Consider the following 24,706-nt stretch of genomic DNA (forward strand, 5'->3'; position numbering starts at 1 on the left):
AGGATAGAGGTAGATGTGGTGCAAAGTGGTCTGCACTTCGAAGGCAGAGCCACACAATTTACCGAGACTGGAAATGGAGTGTGAAAAAAAGCAAATAGACTGAAGGTTCTCGGGCCTGCGCAACTGGAAGAATGGAATTGCCACTGAGGGAGGTGGGAAGTTGCAAGGGGGTGTGAGGTGGGTGGGGAGAGCTGGAGTTTGACAATCTATCAGCCATCCCTAGTAGAGGCACGAAAAGGCAGCTGGAGGCATGGGCCTGCAGTGCAGGGAGAACGGGCTGGCCACAGGACCCTGGGAGCCGTGGGCGGAAGTGTGCGCAGAGTAGGGAACTGAGCCCTGGAGCAATCCAAAGTCTAGACCTTGGGGGAGTTGAAGAGGAAGCAGGAAAAGACTGAAAAGGGAGTGAAGAAGAAAACCAGGAAGAAGATGGTGGCTTAGAAGGCAAATGAAGAAGGTGTCCTGAGGAAGGGGGAGCTGGTCATCTGGTCTGGCCACATGCAGGTCCTCCATGGCTTGCAGAGCAGTTTTGGTGAAGAGGTCAGGGGCAAGATCGGAGTAAGTCTGAGGGAGGGTGGCAGCAGGCAGATGGAAGGCGGAGAGGGCAACTCTTCTCCAGACTGCAGTAAACAAGAGCACCAGGAAACTCGGAGGCAGTGCCGGCCCGAAATCCTAGTTCTGCCGCTTATTGGCCCTGCAACCTCAGACAGATTACCTAATCTTTCTGTGCCTCAGATTTCTCACCTGAAAAATGGGGCTAATCATTGCACATAGAAAACTGATATACAAGAATAGTGACTGGTACATAGTAGGTATAATATAAGCATTAGCTGTCATCATCATCATCATAAGGAATAATGACAAAATAATTATGCAGGAAAAATAATTTCTGGAAGAAGAGCATCCGCTTAGGAGGCAGGGAGAGGAGGGAGATGTTGGAAGTCTGAAGAGAAAGAAGCCACAAACAGCTGTCCCAGGAGGCAATGACTGAATGGGAGTGGCGTGCACCCACCACCGCCTCGGGGCCCACTGCAGTCGCGGGCCACACAGCTTGAAGCAGGCAAGTCAGGATGGCACCAACCGCGCAGGTGCAGGCACAGAAAAAGTAGGAGGTTCAATTTAACCAGGATGGGGTTTCATCAGGCCAGTACGACAAAGTAAGAGAAAGACAACGTGAAGATGACATGAGATTACAAAAGAAAAATCCCTGGCATAGGCCCTGAGCCTGAAATCCGACCATTGTTCAAAGAGCTTAAGTCTTGTGTCCAAGGAGCCCCCTCTCTCCACAGCTGTCCCTCACCTGTCCCCCCACACCCGTCTCCCCCTCCATCCCCTATGCAGAGAGTTCAGGACCAGAAAACAATGCTGGACTCTCAACTCCGCTCTTTCAACTAAGCCACATCCCTCCCTTTCCAGTTAGAGGTATTGTCACATCCTTCACACCAAGTTGTGATAAGGTGCCTCTCTTATTTGAGAGAATACTTTCAGGCTCGGGGCAGTCTAGAGACCAAAGCAGCCCATGTAAGTGCAGGTTTGTCCTCAAAAGCTCCTTCCCAGAGCCAGCAGCAAAGTAGGCTCCTCCTGCCTTGAGCAAAGGCTGCCTTTTAAGGACAGGCCCTAAGATTGCATGAAATCCTCTAGGTGCTCACAACCAACTCCTCTCACTGAAGGTGGAGTAAGGAAAAATGAAGCAGCAGAGCTTTTGAACAGATCTTGTTATTTAACCCTGGCCAGCCAGGACATGCCCTTCTTTACAGAGGAATCAGAGTTAAATTAATAGCCACCAGCAACCTGAAACACAGCAACTATGTCTTTAACTAGTTGACATGAAGCCAGGTCAACCATTAAAAGGACAAAGATGATAACTAAATAAAAATGAAGTAACTTGAAATTCCTGTAAGAGGGTCCAAAACAATGGCTTTTGAAATGCTTATCATGTGCAGAAAGAATACAACAGCAGCACATGCAACACGAACTGAAATCAGAGTTTTAGAAAATATGTATGTTTATATAGTCTGATACTTCATTTCATTTAAAAAAATGCTGGTTGCGATCCACAAAAGAGATTTCGCCATCAATCAATGAGTTGAGACCTGCAGCTGAAGTCCACTGGACTAAGACGACCTGCCAGTCAAGGCTGCCTCTTGCAGACTTCATATATTTAATGGTTAAATCACAATGGTTAAGTGGCCAGGTGAGGTTGTGGAAACACTAGCTCCAGAGGTCTGTACATTAAAAGGGGATAAATTACAGGTTGAAGAAGGGCTAGATTTAGCTGCGGCTCTAAAAGAACCTAAACCAATGCGTAGAAGTTACGGGGACCCAGATTGAACTGCCTTTGGGGCAGAAAATGCTCTGTCTCCTGGAGAAACCAAGCAGAGTCTGAAAGATGAATAGGATGCTGAAGAAGGGACTTCAGAAATCAGATCAAAGAGATAGACCCAAGAATTACTGAAATCTCTTTCCATTCTGACAGTCTTCTCTACCTTAATGAATAGGTGGTTATAAGAATGAAATGCAAGCAATCTGTGTGAAAATGCTCAGACAAGTTACAAGCTCCTCTATATACCATCATTCTTTGGCAGTTCTTTATCCAAATCTGTAGGTTCCCTCGACTTCATTTGCTATTCAATTAGGTACTTTAAAACAGCAGGTACTAAAAGTAAGCATGGCTAATTCATCACTTCCTTAATGGCAGCTCAACTCCAAGGCAAGGCTGGGGAAGAATTCTTGAGAAAGCATGCAAGCCATCCAGTGGTGTGCACTAGGTTTTGTTAAGGCAGTGCTTCTCCTAACTTGCCCATCTGAAATATGCAGAAGGAAATGAATGCCCATCCCTGGAGGCCATGTCTAAGGCATGGCCAGGGTAAGAATAAAATTTCATTTGGCTCTTCCGTTATCTTAAAACGTCAAGTGATCACATGTAACATCCCCCTTGTTGTTTACTTACGATGTGCACACACTGTGATAAAGCCTTCCGTGGCTCTCACTGATCCCTGACATCCCCATGCTGTTGGCTCTACTGCATCACAGGCTCCCACCTTAGAAGTGAGAAATGAGTTTTGAGACTATGTAACTTGCTCAGGACCACCAGGCAAGTAAGTGGTGAGACAGAGCCAAACCTAGGCAGTCTGGTTCCACAGCCTGCTCTTAACTACTAAGCGATATTGAATTCTCCTCTAACAAATATCAGCATTTGTTGTAAAATTTTAAAATGTTATTTCTCCCAAATCTTTGGGTTAAATGTGACCCTTGAGGAAGATGACCACATTGACCCTGATCCTTGGCCCCCATGCTGGCACGCCGGTGCACTGGAACTAGAGAAACACAGCTTCGCCAGAACTTGCCAGACTGTCCCCATGTTTTTGTGGCCAGGTGTGGGCTAACAGTCCCCTCTCTCCTGGACACGTAACACAGCCCTCATGTTCTTTTAGGCATGAACTTCATCAACAACCAAGATGCCACAAGCACCAGCTGTTTATAACATCTTTAAAATGAAAAATTCACCTCTCAGCTAAATTACAGTAAGTTAATTACAGAGCCTGGCTGATGGCAGACAAACGGAAAGAGTGAGGGGACTAACTGAATTTATCAAACAGGAACAACAACAGCACACACCAAAGGTTGTGCATCCGGGCCTTCCCCCAATAAAGAAGCTGGGGACTAGCCCCAGAGACAGGCGAGTAAGCTCCAGCATCCATTCACTTATCCAGCTAATAGTTGCTGAGCACCAGTGTTGGCGACTAACCATGCACAGATTCATTCACTCACTCACCAATTCATTCTTTCAAATACTTCCTGAGCACCTACCACATGCCACATGCTGATTAACTGTTGTGAATACACAAACTGATTGACTGACCGGTCCATATGATCATTCACTGATTCACCAAATACAAGGCAGACTCGATGTGCTAGGTAATGTCCTGGTAACAGGACAGAATAATGAAAACAAAGTTCCTGGTCTCATGGAACTCACATTCCAACTGATGGAGATAAAAAATAAACAAAAAAAAGTGTAATATGTCAGGAACAAAGTGCTATGAAGCAAGACAAAAGAGTGTAAGGTGATCGGGTGGGGGATGTGATTTAACAGAGAGAGCATCACGAGGGACTGCCCAGGAAAGGCTGGAGCAAGCCCCAAGGAGACCTCAAAGAAGAGCGTGCCAGAGAAGGGCATGGAGGGCAAAGGCCACAAGGCAGGAGCAGCATGAAGGTTTTAAGGGGTAGTAAGAGGCCAGGGTGACCAGAGCAGAGAGGGTTGATGTATGGTGAGCAAGGGGACTAGCCGAGCAGCTGAGACGGCCAGTCCAAAAGGGATTCTGCAAACACACTGTGCACATCTCAATGCTTACCGTGTGTGCTTCACTGCAGACCTTTGATTCCTGACAAAATTCAAATATTTTGCAAAAGAAAGGCAGTAAGCTAAGCTGCTATCAAATACTTACATAGCGGTGTGTCAAAGTTCTCCAGGGTCTCCTAAGAGTCTATTTTAGGGTAGGAGAAAGGGAATCACCCCATTAGAAAATGAACTTGAGCTGCTGAAGTTGCATTTGTCACTAACAAAGTGATAAATATTTGATCTTTAACTTAAATGTACTCCTTTTTGCTGAACCTTAAGCTGATTTACCAGTCAATGAGAATGGTTTTGGCAAATGGCACAGAAAAAGAAGGCTTCTGAGCACTGAAGACAAGGTTTATTGATCTTGCCATTGGCCCAACTGCAGAATGCACAGAAGCCTCCAGGTCAGCAAGGGTCAGACCAGCTCCAGCCTTAGGTCCACTCAGGCCACCGTGGGGCCACTGTTAACTAAGGCAAGCCTGGGCACCAGAACAGAGGAGAGCACTCCTGGTCACCTTCTACTCCATCTTCCCCTTGCTGCCCCCACCCGCTCCTGGTTAATAGCTTACTAAGGGCTGCTCATTCCCTTCTGTGTTGACTCTAGAATCCGTATCCCAACCCATCCCCATATAAAATAGAAGCTGCAGACACTGCATGCATACCCATGCCTGTATGTTCTCCCTGCCATCACTGAGTCCTCAGCAACTCTACTCAGATGCCTCCCTGCCTCCAGCCTCCCGGTAACTCAATTTCCAGGGAATGATTTCAGAGAAACCCATGTCTGATCTCAGTCCTCTAACTAGAATGTGTTCATGGGTTCCCCACTGACAACAAAACAGGGTACAGATAGGACCTGGCTTTCAACGCCTCTGTGCCGAGCCCAACCCTGACCTCTGACGACACGTCACGCATGGCTGTTCTGTCTGCACACAGTGGGAGAACAAGCCGCACTCTTGCCCACTCCCAAGCCTCCTCATCTTGGCCTGCTTTATATACTTGCTGGATGATACAAGACTGTCCCTCTCACCAATGCTGCCCAAGCCAGAAGTTTGGGGATCTCCTAGACACCACTCCTCTCTGTCATTCCCTACATCAGACTGTTCTCCCTTATCCTAAACATCTCTCAAACATGCCCCTCTCTCCTTCCCCACAGCCCTCGTCTTTGTTGTTGAGGAAATTGTGATAGCCTCCTCCACCATTTCTCTGCCTTCACCTTACTGCTTTCTCAAGCCTTAAGTAATGCAAACACTCCTGAGTCCTTTCAGAACCACTGCCCATGGAGGCAGGGCAAGGGATGCCACCCTTGCTCATCCCACATATTTTCCCCTTAGCAGCAAGAAATAACATGGTAATAACACTGAAGAATCATCAGAGAAGCAAATGTGGGAGACAGAGGTATCTTTTGCAAAGGGATACAGATGATGCATCTAAACCTCATACCTGTTTTAAAGTCTAGTTATCATAAACTTTGAAGCCAAAACATGTTCCTAGCATAAATATGCATCGCTTCATAGTGCAGGGTTAACAACCAACCAAATCATGTTAACCAAATAATGAGAAAGCCAAGTTAACAGTATAATTAGACCTCTAGATTCCCAGCAACTTTTCAGTTGCTGTCACAAATTCAAGACCTCACTGACGCTGCACTGTCAGAGTGCCATTTCCAAAACCAGCAGGAATCCAACTGCCTGTGTCCGTACTCAGCAGGCACCTGGAATGCCCCACTGCTGAGCATGGCAACTCAGGGCAGTACAATCATCCAGAAACTCCAGCAGGGCACTAAACACCAATCACACGTCAGTCACTTAGCAACATCCAGCCTACGGTCACACCTAAAACGTGCAAGTCTGTGGAATTTTAAGTTTCACACCCATTAGAACTAATAAAAGGAGTTGCATATCTGAATCAGATCACTGACTTTCAGGAGAAGTCTTAGTACAGACCATGCCTACAGAATCCCTATTGCAAAAAACAAACCCAATCCAGTAACTCCCTAATATTTAATTCTACAGTGGCATTCCACTGCCTTTAGAACAAAATCCAAATCCCTTGCTTAACCTGGTCCCCAAGGAAGGACCTGCATGATCTGGCTCCTGCCCACCTTTTGCGCTCAACTCCCATCCCACCATGCCCTCCACTGCAGCAGCGACCCTCCTCGGGGTTCTCTGGCATGCCATGCTCTAGCTGACCTCCCAGGCCTTTCTCCATGCAGCTGTCTGAAATGCCCTTTGCACCCCTGTTCTCCCAAGCCTTCCTTCTGCTTGGCAAAAAAGTAATAAGCACTTGGTACTTGGCATCTCTTTCAAGACCCATCTCAAGGGTCACATGACTTTCCACTCCCCAGGGTGAGTGAGGGGCCATCTCTGTGTTCCCATGACTCTGGGTAATAAACTCTATCACAACGCTCATGACACTATTAAAATCACCTTTGCTAGTATTCCCATTACAATCTTTGCTGTAACTCATCAGGGGGACCCACCAAACTCATATCTTAAAACATTTCAATTTCGAGATCATAGAAAAGTTGTCTTGAGGCCACAGTGTACCAAACATCCAGCTGGAATGTCAGTATTAACATTAATTACCTTGGGGAAGGCCTGAGAATGGAGAGTATCATGCCTAAGATGAAATTCAGGTACGTGCTTTACAGGTGTGTGCATGGCTGCACACGCACACACACACATAGGAGTAAAGCTCAAGACTAAGGAAGACAAATCGGCTTCAAGATAGGAGAAACATATTTAAAAAGGAAAGCTGTATGCTAATATTTAGCTTTCTTTTTCCCTTGTATACTAGAATGCCAGTCTTTTCTTGTACCAACCTAGAACCAAGTTTCATTCAAGATTTCCTGAGCTAAAATGCTGCTGCACATTTTTATGTCAAAATATGTGCGTGGAGGGTGGGGAGGTTGCTTGGGGAGTAGCAAGGAGTATTGCAATTTCAGTTGATTACTTATTGGCTATTAACTTATTAAGGTTCCAAATGAAATAGTGGTCCACCTCTGTGTTCTAGGAATTGTTATTCTGGTGTCTGGAGGAACAAATCACCCCTTGTTCCATTTCCCAGAACACAATATTCATTCTAGGTACACCTTTGAGAGCTTGAGATATTTTATTGCGTCTGGAAAAGTGAAGTCACTGCAATCTTCCAAGGAAGCCAAGAGTGAAGCGGAGAGTGTCTCACAAGCTATAACAACGTGGTGCCAACAATGCTGTGCCTCTGAAGCCAGGCCTGGGGCCCAGACAGAGCAGTCCTCTCCACGAGCTGCACTGGGCTTATGTGTTTCATCAAGTGCAGGATGAGGTCACCAACAGGTTTCAAGCAAGGTAGTGAAATGATTTGACAAGAATTTTTAAAGATTGCATTGGGTCCAAAGTGATGACAGGAACAGAAGAAAAACAGAAGCAGGCAGGGCAGCCAGTTAAAAGGCTTTGGCAGTCACTTGGCAAAGGATGATGTTGGCTTGGACTTGGGGGTGGATACAGGAAGGCCATGGATGAACTCAATATCCACTTTAGGAGAGGCAGCATTAGGACTTGGTGATTTGGAGGAAGAAAAAGACGAGTATTAACAGATGAACTCCCAGTTTCTGGCTTGACTAAGTGAGTTAACAACTATGCACCTTAATAAGATGAGGGAAGGGAGGAGGCCTAGAAAGGGACTATAGTAGAAGCAGACCAAGAGTTAAAATCTGGACACAGTAAGCTTGAGGTGCCCATGAGATATCAAGTTTGCTAACTGTAAAAAGGGTGTAAGAATGCTACAGAACACAGAGGAGTCCTCGGGCCAGCCTCAGAGGTGACCCTTGTCCATCCTCTCATGATGCTCGGAGGTCCTGCCACTGTGCCAATTCAAGGTGGGCGCAACCACTAAGGAGCACCTGGGACCCCACCTGGGACCCCATAGAGGCTACCCCATGTGGGTAGCTCTATGAGGATCCTCACTAATGAAGATCCAGCTTTGGGGTTAAGAAAACAATAACTTTAACAGTAAAATGGTGCTTGCATCATGCCACAACTGTAAGTAAAATGTGAAGCCTGATGTTTCCTTTGATTACAAGCATCACAATAGGCTTGCAGATTTCTCGATATTGATGTTTCGGATTCCCAGTAAAAGGGTGTTGGTATCTGGTCTTGGGCCCCAGTGCTTACACTATGGGGAGCACCAACCTGTTTGGGGGATTCCAGGTTACAGTTTCCCATAGGAAAATGTTAATCTAAAAGAGTATCAGAGGAAGGTCTCAAAATAAAAAGACGAGAGACAGTGGCCTGTTTTAGGAAAAGAGCAATTCACTGAAATCATATCCTGCTCTTAAGTTAATAGCTTCCCTTCTAGAATAGAAGCTGGTTTTTTATTATGATGGTTCTATTTTCCCATTTCCCCATCAAAGGACAAATCAAAAAGTCACTTGACAATCCGCTCTTTCATTAAAAGTTGAGCCATTTTTTAAAAATCACAGTTAACTAAACAATTCCACATGGCAATAAAGCACTGTGCTCTGCTGCCTTGATTGATGGAAACCATTTGCAGTTATTTAAAAGAGAAGAAAGGGAAAGAACATCATCAGATACAGCTGAATTAAGCTGATCAAACCTGTTAGTGTCTTCCAGTTTACTCAGAGTAAGACAATACAGCATTCATGTAAACTAATTAAATTTCTTGTATTTAAATTAGCCTTAACAAAAACAAAACTTTCAAGACTGACTGGAAGGTTTCAGGAGGAACATACCTGCTTTTTCAAGAGAGCTGCCTGGCTGAGGGTGGAGGGAGCACCAGGGTCAGACTCTCAACAGAAGGTCAAGACTCCCCTCCCTCAAAGAACACTGAGGGTGGGGAAGAGATGGTTTTGTGACACTATTAGTTTGCCATGGCTTCCAAAGGAGAGGGACCAAGATGAGATGGGGTGGGAAAAACTGAACCCCATTCACATCAGCTCATGACATTATGCAAGACATCGAACTTCTGAGCTTATTTCCTGACTTTGAAAATGAGAGGTTCCCACTCGCCTCTGCCTGCTTCCCAGGACTGGCAGGAAAAGCAAATCTGCCGATGTGTGTCAAAGCACCTTGCAAAAGAGAAAGCACTCTACTAATGTGAGAGACAATTGCTGGTTACTGTTACAGGCAGAAAGGGCTGAGTCAAGTCTTCCAAGATGATGGTGACCAACTACACTGATTTTTTTTTTTTTGAGAACTGTCAATTGATTATTTATTTTGTATAAAAGTTACATTGAAAGAAGAGGTTGAAAAGTCAAGTATACTTTGATTTGCACACACTCGCGAAGTCTCACAGGATTCAACCGCTTGGATAATTTTTTTATTGATAACAGGATATACATATTAAAAGCCTCACACTGAAGCCCAATACACATGTCCAACCCAGACAACAATGTGCAAATGAATACGCAAAACAATCTCTGGAAATTTGTGTCTCTGGGAACACCCACGATCTATGCTTTATCTCTCTGGCTATGATGCATAAACTCATAAAATTAACAAGAAACTTTTCTGGGATCTTTAGCTGTTACAGTAAACAGTGTGAGAAAAGGAACCTGCTGACTTGTTCATTTAAAAGACAAAGGCTGGGGGCAGGGAGGTGGATTAAGACACAAAGTCACTGAGTGAAGCAGTCGCGAGCATGGCACAGATGGAGAAGGTGATCCACTGGTGCAGCAGACAGGAGGGGCCACAACCACAGCGAGAGCTAAACCCCACCACACGCAACCCCCACTCACACCCGCCACAAGGGGTGGAAGCGGGCTGGGGAGCTGTGCTCCAGGGACCACTGGCATCCAGCTCTGCCTGTCACCTTCCTCTCCACTTCTGGATTCCTGCTCTTAACTTCGGCCCAAAATCGAATGTGAAAAAAAAGAATCAGATACCAAAGCTTTGCTATTAGCTTCATTTCATCAATAGCCAAAGGACACCTGGAGAAGATCAGGAATTTCGGATGAATGCTCAAAGATCATAATGTATTTAAGAATGATTTCTAGTACAGGTCCAGTAAGGGAGGCGTGGTGGGGGTATGATGTGGGTCCACACAGGAGCAGGCCTCTTGTGGGGAGGCTCCTACATTAGTCATTCGAGAAACATTTATGGAGTACCGACTGTGTCCCAGGCACAATTCAGATGCGCCCTCGAGGAGCTTACTGGGGAAAACACAAAAACAGGCAACAAGAATAAAGTGTGGAGGTAAGTACTATGATGGGGGGTGTGTCACGGACCTCTACCTGACCGGCCAAGAGAGGAAGGGTGAGACCATCAGGGGAAGGGCAAACGAGAACACAAACGTCACAGGAAGGTGAAAGTGTTGTGGGGGTTCAACAGCAGGAGAAATCACCCCCAGCCTGGAGGAGATCTTCCACAAAGGACAAAGGTGGCATTTGATAAAGATCTTGAGGGATGAAGAGGAACTTGGCCAGGCAGAGAGAAGGGGTAAAATATTACACACAAAACTGGGCATATGGGAAGAACGACAGGGACAGTAACCTCTCCCCAGACAATGAGTTTCCCTTATAAGAGAATGTTTACCTTTTCTTCAACTTCAAGAATCGTTGATTGAATAATTTCAGCAAACTGATTTTCCGTACGGGTGACTTCAGTTATTCCTGTTGAGAAATTAGAAGAAAAGATATCATAGGTGCTGGGAAGGTATCCCTCCACAGACTCCTTTTTGGGACTCCCCAGCCCCTCAGCCCATGCTGAAAGGGCAGTCACACGGTCCCCCTCTCCCAACTGGCTTAGGGATAGACACTTATCACCGTCCTGCTCCAGAAGGGGACAGAGACAGATACACTGGCACACGCGTGCATGTGTGTGACGGGCAGGAGCACGCAGCCCCTGCGTGGAGTTAGAGGGGCCTTCCCACTCCAGCAGGCAGTCAAGCTTTGCTCCTTGTATTCCTGGGATTACTACAACAAACTCACTGCTAACTTAAGCTGCCATGAGAGCATGGCTATTCCCTGCAATCAAAAACCACTGATTTAAAAACGAGGGATACAGGTTTGGGACTAGAAAAAGAAACGAAAGTGGAAGGTGAAGGAACAGAGGCTTGTAAACCAAAGCCTTGGGAAAAATAAAAGATGATGAGAAAGTGACCCAGGCATCTGAACTACTGTCCCATAACATCAGAGAGGAAAGGAAGAGATGTGTGAGAGCCACAAAGGACAGCCAACAAATTAACTCAAAACCTCAGTGGCATTAAATATTAAGTTGGAAGCCCAGATACTGGGGGAAAGGGGCTTTTAATATGGGTATTACTCATAAAGCAAAATAAATAAGAGTTTCGTTGAAAATAAAAAGGTGGGAGGCTCCAAAAAGTGTCCATAACAAGCAAAACATAATTGAGTAATGGTACAATGCCTATCATTACTAATATATGTAAAGATAAATCTTGGTTTACTGTGATTTTGTTTTGTTTAAAAAAAAAAAAGACATTTCATTTCAAGGTGTGGTGGGTCAGCAATCAGTGCTGAGTTCAGCGGGGCTTTTTCTTCTGGTCTTGCCTGGCTTATGTATGTGGCTATGGGCATCTGGTTGCTCCACTGGGCCAGGTGGTCTCACATGACTTTGTTCATGTTAGTGGTTGGTACTGGCTGCTGTGCTGCCTTTATATTCTCTTGCAGTAAATGTAAACAGTTGTTGTTTTTTTTTTTATCCCCCCAAGAGCTTCACAGATGGATGCCCAACCTCTATCCTCGCCATATTTTTTCATTAGTTCCTGAGTTGGGCAATCACGAACTTACCTACTGTGGGGACTTAAGAACCTAACATCTTGTACTCTCTTCTACTAGGGAGCACTGATTTTGGTGAAGTCCAGAGATTAAGGTAGGTAAAAGGGAGGGATGGGACGCAGAACTGGAAAGGGGAAGGGAGTTGGTTATTCAGGAGTCATGAATGCCAAGTAAAGGAGTTTGGACTTTATCAAAGCAGCATGTAGTCTAGTCCCCATTCCCTAAGAGATAATTACCATTCTGAAAATATGGAAAGTTCAAATTGGGCTCCAGAGGAAAACTATGACCTGAGCCAGAGGGTCTATAAAGACTGAAGCAGTCATCAGGAAATTAAGTCATTAGCAAGCCATGACCTCTACCCTTGATGGGGTTCTTTGCCTGCTGCTGTTGGCTCAGTAGCTGCAGCAAAGGCTCTACTATTTTGCCCCAGTTTCTAGGCCTTCTGAGCAGCTTGTTGCTCCAGAGGCTCACTGAAGCATCAGCTTTCACCAAACAGGGTACAGAACAGCGACAGGGACACCAGCTGGCCTCCAAAGGGCAACTCTGCTATCTGCTCTCCCCAGATCTGGCCCTGTCTAAATATTCCAAGGAGCAGAGGCACCTGCTGCGTGTCCCAAACCTACAGTACTTCCTCTCACTGGGCCTCAGTTTCTTCATTCATAAAATGATGGAGACTAGATCAGTGGTACTCAACAGGGGTTCTGCAAACCAGTGCCAACTCTGCTGCTGGGTCAGGACCAGATAAATACAAAAATTGGGAGTAAGTGCTCAGAAGCTTTTCTAGCAATATGATATTGCTACAGAGCCAAACACATAAACAGTGGAACTGTCCTGGACAGGGCACAGACTAGTATACGAGTTTCCTGAGGCTGCCATAATTATCACTGGATGGCTTAAAACAAGAAATGTATTAGTTCTGAAGGTCAGAAGTCTGAAATGAAGGAATAGGCAATGCCATGCTCCCTCTGGAAGCTGTAGGGGAGAACTCGTTCTTCACTGCTTCCAGCTTCTGGTGGCTTCGCATTCCCTGGCTTGTGGCCACATCATTCCGACCTCTGCCTCCATCTTGACAGATGCCTTCTCCTCTTGGCACACTGCCTTCTCTTCTGTGTCAAATCTCCCTCTGCTTCTCTCTTATAAGAATATCTGTGACAGCACTTAGGGCCTACAAATAATCCACGATGATCTCATCTCAAGATCCTTACTTAGTCATATCTCCAAAGCCCCCTTTTCCAATTAACATTTATAGGTTCCAGGGATGTTCTAATCTAAGCACATCTTTGGGGCCACCATTTAGCCAACTACAGCTGGTTTGGGTATTGTTGAATTTGTGCATGACCTGCTGCACATGGTGCATACTGTACATTTCCACTGGGGAAACACAGCCCACCCTGTGTTTCTAAATAGCCTGAACAGCAGTGGACCAGATGACCTCAACTGAAGCAGGTTCCCTTGAGCACACACACTCGGAACCCCTGCTATGCCTCTCTACAGCCCAGAGGCCTGGGCTGCACAGGACCAGACTGCAATGGGCAGCATCAAGAAAGGAGAGCAGGCTAGCAGGTGACCTATGGGGTTAAGTGCAGATGCAGACTGTTCCCTTAGCCTTTCCCAGGGCTGATCTCCCAGATAATCTGGCAGACAATGCAGGAGCTTCCCCTTCCCCACCCCATACTCCTGTCCCTCACATGGCCTTAGTTGCAAAGCGATTACATTAATCTGTTTTCTGTTCAAATGTACCTTCCTCATCCCATCAAATGCTCAGTTTTAAATGTCCACATTTGAGAACAGAAGCAAAACTATGCTACTGAAGTCCCTGTAAACCTAGCATTACCCTGCTAGTAACAACCTTTCCCCCAACAGCCCTCCCACTAACTTCAAAAACACCCAGCAAGTTTCCAGGCTTCATAACAGAATGGAGAAGGCACTTGGGTGATTTCACAAAGCAAGGATGTCATTTTGTGTTAGAGGTTGTCTTGCATGGTCAGAATACTCCTCACTGAATGAACCACAACGTGTAGGGGCCCTATGCTGTTACACTTCAGCCTTAAAGGGCTGACTATGCCAAAGGACCTCAGAGTATTGAAAATGGTAACATGCGGTAACAGGTATGGCTATGATAAAACAGGTACTCTCATCATTCAACTTTCTGGAAAGCAATTTAACAAATTCTCATTAAGCGGCTTAAAACTGTACACATCCTTTGACATTGTAATTCCATTTTCAGAACTCTACACTAAGGAATAAAGTGGAACAAAACTTAATGCTACATGGCAACATCATACCTGAGATAAAAAATGAAAAAGAAACTTTTCCAACAAAAGGATATAATTAGACAAATTATGGTAGATTCATTTAAAAACTCTTATGCAGCCATTAAAAATGGCATCTGACAAAGAATTGTTAATAAAAATAACAACTACAATAATAACAGCTACTCCTTACACAGGCCAGTCACTAATCTGAGCTTTTTAGGTGTTCTGTACATATTAATCTTTGTATTTTGTATACCAACTCAAGGAGGTAAGTATTATTATTCCCATTTTACAGATCAGAAACAGAGGTATCGAGAGTTAAGGCACTTGCTCAAGGTTATTCTGCTAGTAAGGCACTAGGATTACATCCCATAGAGTCTGGCTCCAGAGTCCATTGTCTAGAACCCCGTAGAAGGCTGAATAATGGCCCCAGAGAGGTCAGATCCTGTATCAGTCCATTTTCACACTGCTGATAAAGACACACCCGAGACTGGGTAATTTATAAAGAAAAAGAGGTTTAATGGACTCACAGTTCCATTGTGAGGCCTCCCCAACCACAATGGCGTGGAAGGCAAAAGGCACGTCTTATATGGTGGCAGACAAGAGATGATGAGAACCAAGCAAAAGCGGTTTCCCCTTATAAAACTATCAGATCTTGTGAGACTTATTCATTACCACAAGAACAGTATGGGGAAAACTGCCCCCATGATTCAGTTATCTCCCACCAGTTCCCTCCCACAACACGTGGGAATTATGGGAGCTACAATTCAAGATGAGATTTGGGTGGGGACACAGCCAAACCACATCAAGTCCCAACCCTGAAACCTGGAAATGTTATCTTATGTGGAAAAATGGTCTTTGTAGACGTGATTAAGTCAAGAATTGTGAGATAAAGCTGTATTCCTGATTATCTAGACTGGACCTAAATTCACATGTCCTTTAAGGCAGATTACACACACACAAACACACAGACGCACACTGTGAAAACTGACGCAGATATACAAATGACAAGACCACGTGCCAAGGAATGCTGGCAGCACCAGCAGCTGGGAGAGCAAGGAGTGGAACGGATTCTCCCCTAGAGTCTGTGCACATGAAGCACGGTTCTGCCGATACCTTGATTTCAGACTTCTGGCCTCCAAACCTATGAGAATAAATTTGTTATTTTAAGCCACCCCGTTTGTGGAAATGTATTACAGCAGCAACAGGAAACTAATACAAGTCCATGTTGCTCTCAACACAAGAAAAAGTATTCATATATTAAATGGAATAAGAAGAAACAAAATTTATACACAATGATCCTAATTATGCATATAAAAATACATGCAAATACAACAAAATGTTTACAGTGATTATCTCTGAAGAAGGATTATGGGTAATTTTCAGCATTATGCCTTCTGCTATTTACCCAAATTTCTACAATTAGTCTGAATTATTTTTACAAAGAAAAGAAAGTTATTTTTAAAGTAGGAATCCATGATATTTCTGCAACTCTAACTTAAAGAAGATCACAAATCAAGAGGTCCAGAACTCAGTGGGAATTTTCCTAATTCAATCTCAGAGCAACATTGACAAATTTAGTAACCTGGATACATGCCATTCTCTAAATGACTCCACTCAACCCTTGGTCTCTTGAAAACCTGTTGGTTTTCAGACTCTGGCAGGAACATGATGTGGCTGAAGAAGTTTCAGGCTTCTTTGAAGAGGATAACCTGAGAAGGTAAATATTTTCCTGCTTATCTACCCATACAAGAGACGGAATGAGAGATTTTTATGCATTCCCAGAGCTCATCCAGCCCAAAGCCTGTGGCCACATGCCAAAACCAAAATCACCAGTTAATCAACATGTAAATGTTTGATTTCTCTGTAGGTGACTTCACAGAATGGAACATCAAATCAAACACTGACCTAATCTTCTTACAAAAGTCCTGACTCCAAGGCTATTCTGTCACAAAACCCTCCTGCTATCATCTGCCCAGGCAGCCACCAGACCACAGGCCAATTTTACTGTATCAACATCATGTCCTTTGATTAAATATATTCATACAAACAGTACATTAACATTTCCCCCAATGTATGGGCAGTACTGGATCAAAACACAAAGATGTGCTTTTCTGTTTTGCATGGTGGGGAAGAGAAGAGTCACTGGATCCCTCCAAAATGGGGCCAGGTCAGAGCAGGGGCACAGGAAATGCATGTTAAATGATTTTATTCAGTCCCCCTGTACAGCACAGTGAGTTAGGGCAGTGGGTGAGGAAACCACAGTGTAGGGTTTGTCCTTCAGTCCAGGTTTTTCTAAGTATGTTTTTGCATTCTTCATGCAGTCTATCAATATGTAGAAGTACCTACTAAACATGAAGCACTAAGAGAAAGTTGTCTCACGCTGTAACAGATCATGTCTTCAACATGCTACACTCTCGGATGATGCAGCTGGGCAAATGGACATCTTTAATGATCTTCAGCAGTCTGGATCACAGAGCTGCCAGCACTGGCAAAATGTTGAGAGGAAGACCTAAACAGGCCTGGCAGAGCTTTGAAAGTGAGCAAAACAAAAAACAAATGATTTAGCACTGTGTACCTTCCTGCACACCATTCACATAACAGTTCTAATTTCAGTAACTACTTCATTAATGTCTGTACCTCCCACTTAATCATCTATTCCATATAAACAGTATAATTAACACTTTCCCCAACTCTGGTTTTTTTTTTTTTCACTTGCTATTGTATTACCCAACCTAGCAGTGTCTAACTTTAAGAAGTACTCACTACATATCTGAGGTATAAATTAATGCAAGAATGAATATAGGTCATCAGTTTCCTCATCTGTAAAAATGAAAAGGCCATACTATGTGATTATTTCCCAAAGAAAATTCCAAGAAACCTAATTTTATGAGTTATGCCAAAAAAAGAAGGTTCACAAGTTATTCAGCTTCGGAAATGCAACATTCTATAGCCTCCCATTCCCCTTAAAGATTCACAATATACACCTTATACAATAAAAGATCTTGAAAATCCTTCAGTCAAAAACGTATTTGAGCATTCCCAAATCTAGCTGACCACAGATGCCCGTTCATCAACACTTAAACTGATATCACAGAGAACAAACGTTCTAAGGAAACCATGGGAAAAACTAACCCAAACTCTTTATTTGTTAAAAAAGAAAAATGTATTAAGCCCTTGCAATGATGATGATGTTGATGATGATGAAAATAGCTAACATTTAACGAATGATTAGCTGTGCCACACACGGTACTTGGTGCTCCTGCCCACCAAGATAAATATGAAACCTGGCCCACAGTCTACAATCTACTGGATGAGATCATTGCACACGATTATAACCAGTACTAGCTGAATATACACACGTGTACATTTATACACACATACACACCTATACATGTGTAGATGTATACAAATGTGTGAATATGCACACACACAGGCGGAGGGAGAGGGGTGGTGAAGACGAATGTTCCGGGTAGAGGGCGCATGGAGCCAAGATATGGAAAGTAAGAGAATCTAGAGCATGCAGATGAATGATGGGCAGTTTAGTCTTACCCACTGGTAAGTGTGGCCCAAGACCCTTTCTGGGAGTCCCGTAAGGTCAAAACTATCTTCAGCTGTGTTGACACTTACATTGCTGGTGCAAAAGCAATGGCAGGTAAAACAACTGGTGGCTTAGCATAAATCAAGGCAGTGGCATCTCACTGTATCAGTGGTCATTATATTCTCTACTGCCACACACACAACTATTTTTTAAGTCAATTTTACCTAAGAGTGTCCTTGATGAAGCAGTAAAATTATTAATTTTATTAAGTACTGATTCTTGAGTACACATCTTTTTAATATCCCATGTAACAAAATGTTAACCACTTAATCAGCACTTCTGCTGCAGGCCAGAGTAGGGTGGTTGTCTTCAGGAAGAAAAAGTACCTGCGTGACTGAGCTGCAAGCTTAGCCACTGTTTTTCACAGAACATCATCTTTCCTTGAAAGAATGACTGAGAAAAACTATGATTACTCAGATTTGTGTATTTATAGACACTTTGTCAAAAATAAATACAGTGAGCCTGCTATTTCAAGGAAAACTGACGGTATTTGTTGCTAAACACAAATTTTGGGCTTTCAAGCAGAAATTAAAACTTTGGGGCTGGGTGCGGTGGCTCACACAGTGTAATCCCAGCACTTTGGGAGGCTGAGGCGGGCAGATCACCTGAGATCAGGAGTTCAAGGCCAGCCTGGCGAACATGGTGAAACCCTGTCTCTACTAAAAGTACAAAAATAAGCGTGGCGGTGGGTGTCAGTAATCCCAGCTATTCGGGAGGCTGAGGCATGAGAATCGCTTGAACCCGGGAAGCGGAGGTTGCAGTGAGCTGCGATCGTGGCACTGCACTCCAGCCTGGGGGACAGAGACTCTGTCTCAAAACCAATGAAACTTTGGCCGGGTGCGGTGGCTTAGGCCTGTAATCCCAGCAGTTTGGGAGGCGGAGGCGAGCGGATCACGAGGTCAGGAGATTGAGACCATCCTGGCTAACATGGTGAAACTCCATGTCTACCAAAAATTCAAAAAAAATTAGCCAGGCGTAGTGGCGGGCGCCGGTAATCCCAGCTACTCGGGAGGCTGAGGCAGGGGAACAGCGTGAACCCAGGGGCAGAGCTTGCAGTGAGCTGAGACCGCGCTACTGCACTCCAGCCTGGGTGACAGAGCAAGACTCGTCTTAAAAAAAAAGAAAAAAGAAACTTTGTAAAACTTATATCCAGTATTTGGAGCTTTAGAGCATCTCAATACTTAAAGACTTTTCAGATGAGAATGGCAATGACATTAACAAATGTGACATGTTGATATTTTTCTAAATGGTGGTATTAAATGTGATATTTTGATATTTTCCAAATGACTAATGATGCATGATGTTACAAAATGATGCATAAAAGATCCTTTCAAGGTATGTGATAGGACAACGGACTTTAATGTAACAGCATTATGAAAAGTTCATTGATTGGTTTAAGATTCTATGTTGCAACAAACCTTTACAGCTGGTCAAAAGTTCTGATAGAGTTTCAAAGACTCTCCACAATTAACTGAAAGGGCTATTAAAACACTCCTCCCTTTTCTAACTACACGTCTGTGTAAGGCTGGATTTTCTCCATATAAGTTCAACCAACACAACACACTGCAACAGAATGAATGCAAAAGCATTTATGAGACTCCAGCTGTCTTCCATTAAGACAGACATTAAAGAGATTTGGGAAAAAGTAAAACAATGTCACTCTTCTCGCTAAATGTTTGTGCTTTGGAAATATTTATTTTTCATTAAAAATGTTCCTTTATGTTATCACATATCATATAATGGGTTTATTGTTATATTTAAACAAGTTTAATAAATATTTTTAAATTTCTTTAATTTCAATTTCTGACACAGTAAATATTGCCAGATACAATCTACATAAACAAAAGCTCTTTGGGGAATCTCACTAATTTTTAAGAGTTATGTAAAGGGGTCCTGAAACCAATTCTGCAGAACTGCTGATCTCGTGTCATAGGGGGCAGGCGAAGGGAGGGGGACACCATTGGTCTCCAACACTGGGATGGGGCATTCAGAGCTGATCTTCACGAACCTATGAAGGGTGCTGAGTACCAAAATGGTATGGACAGATATGCCTTTTAGAAAAAGCAAGGACAGCATAAAAGTGCCTCTGCTCTATGAACATATGATTCTGAAAACAAGTAAGTATAAGAAGTCAAACTGTAGGGCGTTGAAGGTCCCTTATTACAACCTAAAAAATGAAATACAAATTTCTATAAAAGAGCAGGAAGAGAAGAATATTAAAATGTAATGATTTAAGAAAGAAGAAAAGCAGGGTCTTGCCAAATAGAACTACAACCAAATGGAATTCTGCAAAATGAGGGAAATCATTAGTGACAAAGTGCAGGGCTTTAAACTTCTAAAGATGCCAGAATCAAGATGCATTTCAGGCAAGTCTGGAAAATAAAAATAAAGGAGTCAGCAAAGAGCAATAAACTACAGCAGTAAAGAAGGAAAATGAATAAAGCCCAGAAAAGACGAACAAAAGCAGTTAGAAATAAAAAGTAGTGACGAGAGAAAATTGGTTCCTATTTCCAGAGCATGGACTCTATCCAATCAGCATGAACTCCACCACTGGAGGTGGGAAGAGAAGGAGCAGGAAACACTTTCAGAGCAAAGTAGACTTCTGCAGAGCCTGGACGAGCAGACCCACTGAGCAATGACCTCACCTAGGTAAAACTGGGTTATGCCAATCAAGAACAGAGGCCATATAGAAGAGACAAAAGACAACTTATTAAAAATGGCTCAAAGCCAGGTGCAGTGGCCCATGCCTGTAATCCCAACACTTTGGGAGGCCGAGGCAGGCAATTTACTACAGCCCAGGAATTTGAGACCAGCCTGGGCAACATGGTGAAACCCTGTCTCTACCAAAAAAAAAAAAAAAAAGTTAGCTGGGCATAGTGGCACATGCCTATAGTCTCAGCTACTCAGAAGGCCAAGGCAGGAGGATCGTTTGAGCCCAGAAGCTCAAGGCTGCAGTGAGCTATGATTGCACTGCTGTACTTTAGCCTAGGCAACAGAATGAGACCCTGACTCAAAAATGGGGGAAAAAAAAAAGTTGCTCACAAGGAGCTTACAAACAGCCATCATTTTCTAAGACAAAAAAAGCAATTATGGGAATGTAAATTAGTACAACCACTATGGAAAACAGTGTGGAGATTCCTTAAAGAACTAAAAGCAGGGCCACCATTTTATCCAGCAGCCCCACAACCCCAGTATCTACCCAGAGGAAACGAAGTCATTATATGAAAAAGATACTTGCACATGCATGTTTACAGCAGCACAATTCGCGTTTGTAAAAATATGAAACCAGCCCAAATGCCCATCAATCAAAGAGTGGATAAAGAAACTGTGCTCTCTCTCTATATATATATATATCATGAAAGACTAGTCAGTCATAAAAAAGAATGAAATAATGGCATTTACAGCAACCTGGCTGGAACTGGAGACCATTATTCTAAGTGAAGTAACTCAGGAATGGAAAACCAAACATCCTAACTTCTCACTCATAATTGGGAGCTAAGCTATGAGGATGCAAAGGCATAGGAACGATGCATAAGAGTGGACTTTGGGGACTTGGTGGGAAAAGGATGGGAGCGGAGTGAGGGATAAAAGACTATACAGAGTACAGTGTACACTGCTCAGGTGATCAGTGCACCAAAATCTCAGAAATCACCACTATATAACTTATTCATGTAACCAAACACTACCTCTTCCCCAAAAACCTACTGGAATAAAACAAAAAAAAGCAATTAAAAGAGTAGTTACAACTAAATGAGAAGGAGGTCCTATAGAGAACTCCAAACGGGAGAACTTGGCGAGTTTCTCAAACTCTCTGGACTACAGTTTCCTCTTCCATAAAATGGGGAGTCCACCACCTACTTGACAGGGTTGGTGCAAGCATCATGGACTCTGGCGAAGGGCAGATGCTCAACAAATGAAAGCTGCAATTATTATCACTGTAGTTATGACCGCAGGGCCAAAGCAGGACCTACAGTTGTCACTGCACTAGTCTAGGCCTGAAAGCTCTCCAAGGTCAAATATTAAGGTTTCAACAATCACCAATGTGTGAACGTAGGAAGGAATTTGAATAGCTTTGGCCTTATGACTATAGTCACTCTGCTGATGAAAAAACTGTCCTTGACCAACCAAGGCCCGGATCTAAGTGGAAAGGCACACTGCCAAGCACAAGGAGATCCAAGAAATAAGAGATTTTAAAAAAACAAAGTCACTTTTCCTGAACAGCCAACACTGCCATGCCCGGACCTTTTACACACTATTATCTCCCAAGTGTCAAAAGCAGACCAGATGTAGGCTTGTATGCTGTTACCACCCACCTCCAACCCCACTGCACCCCACCACCATCTTATGGACCAGGAAGCTGTCTCAGGCCTGAATTGCAAAGCAGTGGTGTAGTCAGGGCCTCTACCTCTTGATCTGGGGCTCAGGACTCCCTCACTACCACACTGCCCAGCCCACAAGGACTAAGAGCCTGCCCAACAGATGTAAGCCAGCAGCTCTTCATCTAGTAGAGCAGCACACTGGGAATTCACAGATTAAAAAACAAAAACAGGCCACTGCAGTGGCTCACGCCTGCAATCCCAGCACTTTGGGAGGCCGAGTTGGACAGATCACTTGAGGTCAGGAATTTAAGACTAGCCTGGCCAACATGGTGAAACCCCATCTCTACTAAAAATACAAAAAATTAACCAGGTATCGTGGCAGACACCGGTATTCCCAGCTACTAGGGAGACTGAGGCAGGAGAATCGCTTAACTCCAGGAGGCAGAGGATGCAGTGAACCAAGATTACACCACTGCACTCCAGCCTGGGCGACATAGCAAGACTCCATCTCAAAAAAGGACAAAAACAAAAAGCCCACTCAAAAGACTTTGACACACCCACAGAAATAAACATGTCCAATTAAAAAAAAAAAAAATCCTTTCTAGAAAGGTAAGACAGGAGGAAGAAAGGATTATTTTGACAGGGATAGACAATTAAGCAAAAAATGAGACCGCTCCCTTCCTTCACCTCCCATAGCTAATCAAACACCCAGTTAGGTTTTCCCTGATTGGCATGCCAGACGCTGCCCCAGGGACTGAGGATGCAAGCCAGCCTTTGTGCCCCTGAAGTCAGCAAGGAACTACAGCAGATCCTCAAATAGCATCATTGCATTATAACGTTGATAAAAAGAAAAAAAAATCAATTCCCAGCTGGAGCCACTGTCTGTGTGGAGTTTGCACATTCTCTCCATGTCTGTGTGGGTTTTCTCTGGGTACTCTGGTTTCCTCTTACAAACTTTACAAATACCTAACTCCAACATCCCAAAGATGTTGGAGTTAGGCATTTGTGTGTCTAACGGTCCCCATCGGAGTGGGTGTGAGCGCATCTTGGGATGAAACTGCGTCCTACCCAGGGTGCACTTATCACCTTGTGCCCTGAGCTGCTGGGAGAGGCTCCAGCCACATGCTATTCTGCACTGGAATAAGCAGGTTAGAAAATGGATAAATGAATGGATACAAATTATTATCAAACAAAAATTCATAAAGTATAATCATACAAATGCAGGACATTAACAATGTGGTCTGAAAGTGCTTAATGAGCTGCCATATTCGTAATTGTTTTTAAACTGCATGGTGGGAGGAGATGTCCCTGGTAATTTTCACTGTGCAAACATGTATTCCTTGATTTAACCTGCCACCACGACCACCCTCACTCACTGATCCACCAAAAACTGGATCAATAATGATCTCACCTGTTATTAATTTTTCTTAAATGTATGTATAGCTCCCATTTACTTCAATGTTTAGTATTGGAAGTGTTCGGGGTCTTTATTTTGAAGTTTGGTGATATTTTTGTGCCAGAAATATGCAATAGGAATTTAACTCGTTTATATCAATTAGCCTTCATAAAATTGGTTTCATTATACATGCTTTCACTTCAAGTCAGTTTCTGAGAACCCACGTGTGACGTTAAATGAGGACTTAGTGTACAGTCACTCACCATATAATGATGTTCTGGTCAACAAAGGACTGCATATATGACAGTAGTCCTCTAAGATTATAATGGAGCTGAAAAATTCCTATTGTCTAATGATGTCATGGCCACCATAAAACCATAGCACAAAGCATTACTCTGCGTTTGTGGTGATGCTGGCATAAGCACATCTACTGCACTGCCACACGAAGAGTGTACAATGGTGTCCCAGGCCTTCACATTCACTTACCACTCAGTCACTGAATTACTGAAAGCAGTTTCCAGTCCTGAAAGCTCCATTCATGGCAAGTACCCTATACAGGCATACATTTTTCAGAAGTTTTATACGGTATTTTTATTGTACCTTTTATATGTTTAGATACACAAATGCTTACCATTGTGTTATAACTGCCTACAGTATCCAGTATAGCAACATGCTATACAGGTTTGCAGTCTAGGAGCAAAAGGCTATAACCACATTGTCTAGGTTTGTAGCAGGCCATACCATCTAGGTTTGTGTAAGCACACTCTACGATATTCACACAACAAAACTGCCTAATGATGCATTTCTCGGGGTGTATCCCTGTCATTAAGTGGGGCACTGACCGTATATCTTGGTAGCTCCAGTAAGTACTGTGAAAGGGTAGCACAATACAATACAGAGCAATACAGGGTACTATGGGGGCAGGTCATGAAGGGGCCTAACTAAATCTAAAAGGCCAAATGCAAAGGCCCTGAGGTGTTTCAAAGCCTGGCACATCTAGAAGCTGAAAGGCAGTGGGGCAGGAGGACGGTCAGCAGGCGCCTGAGAGATGTGGGGAAACCAGA

General features: G+C 43.8%; 2 protein-coding genes across 31 annotated transcripts in view; both read right to left on the reverse strand.

Moving 5' to 3' along the window:
* LOC144334445 (uncharacterized) overlaps nucleotides 1-24,706 on the reverse strand; it is a 176,713-nt gene that overhangs the window by 115,238 nt on the left and 36,769 nt on the right. For 8 of the 30 annotated variants that reach the window (XM_077964192.1, XM_077964195.1, XM_077964179.1 and 5 more), the window contains exons 2-3: nucleotides 16,672-16,857; nucleotides 10,870-10,946 (exon numbers count right to left, since the gene is read on the reverse strand). In XM_077964192.1, the coding sequence (XP_077820318.1) occupies nucleotides 16,798-16,857 (60 nt within the window). In that variant the 3' untranslated portion in view covers nucleotides 10,870-10,946; nucleotides 16,672-16,797. Of the gene's footprint in view, nucleotides 1-4,445; nucleotides 4,485-10,869; nucleotides 10,947-16,671; nucleotides 16,858-24,706 lie in introns of all 30 variants that reach the window. The other 22 variants (XM_077964202.1, XM_077964203.1, XM_077964197.1 and 19 more) reach the window with 7 other exon arrangements.
* Nucleotides 1-24,706, reverse strand: part of SMCO4 (single-pass membrane protein with coiled-coil domains 4) — a 64,872-nt gene that overhangs the window by 10,275 nt on the left and 29,891 nt on the right. Inside the window, 1 exon segment of the mRNA NM_001193371.2 lies at nucleotides 10,870-10,946. The gene's annotated coding sequence lies outside the window, so the exon portion shown is untranslated.

The sequence above is a fragment of the Macaca mulatta genome, chromosome 14 (assembly GCF_049350105.2).
Source record: "Macaca mulatta isolate MMU2019108-1 chromosome 14, T2T-MMU8v2.0, whole genome shotgun sequence".
NCBI classification, from domain to species: Eukaryota; Metazoa; Chordata; class Mammalia; order Primates; family Cercopithecidae; genus Macaca; species Macaca mulatta.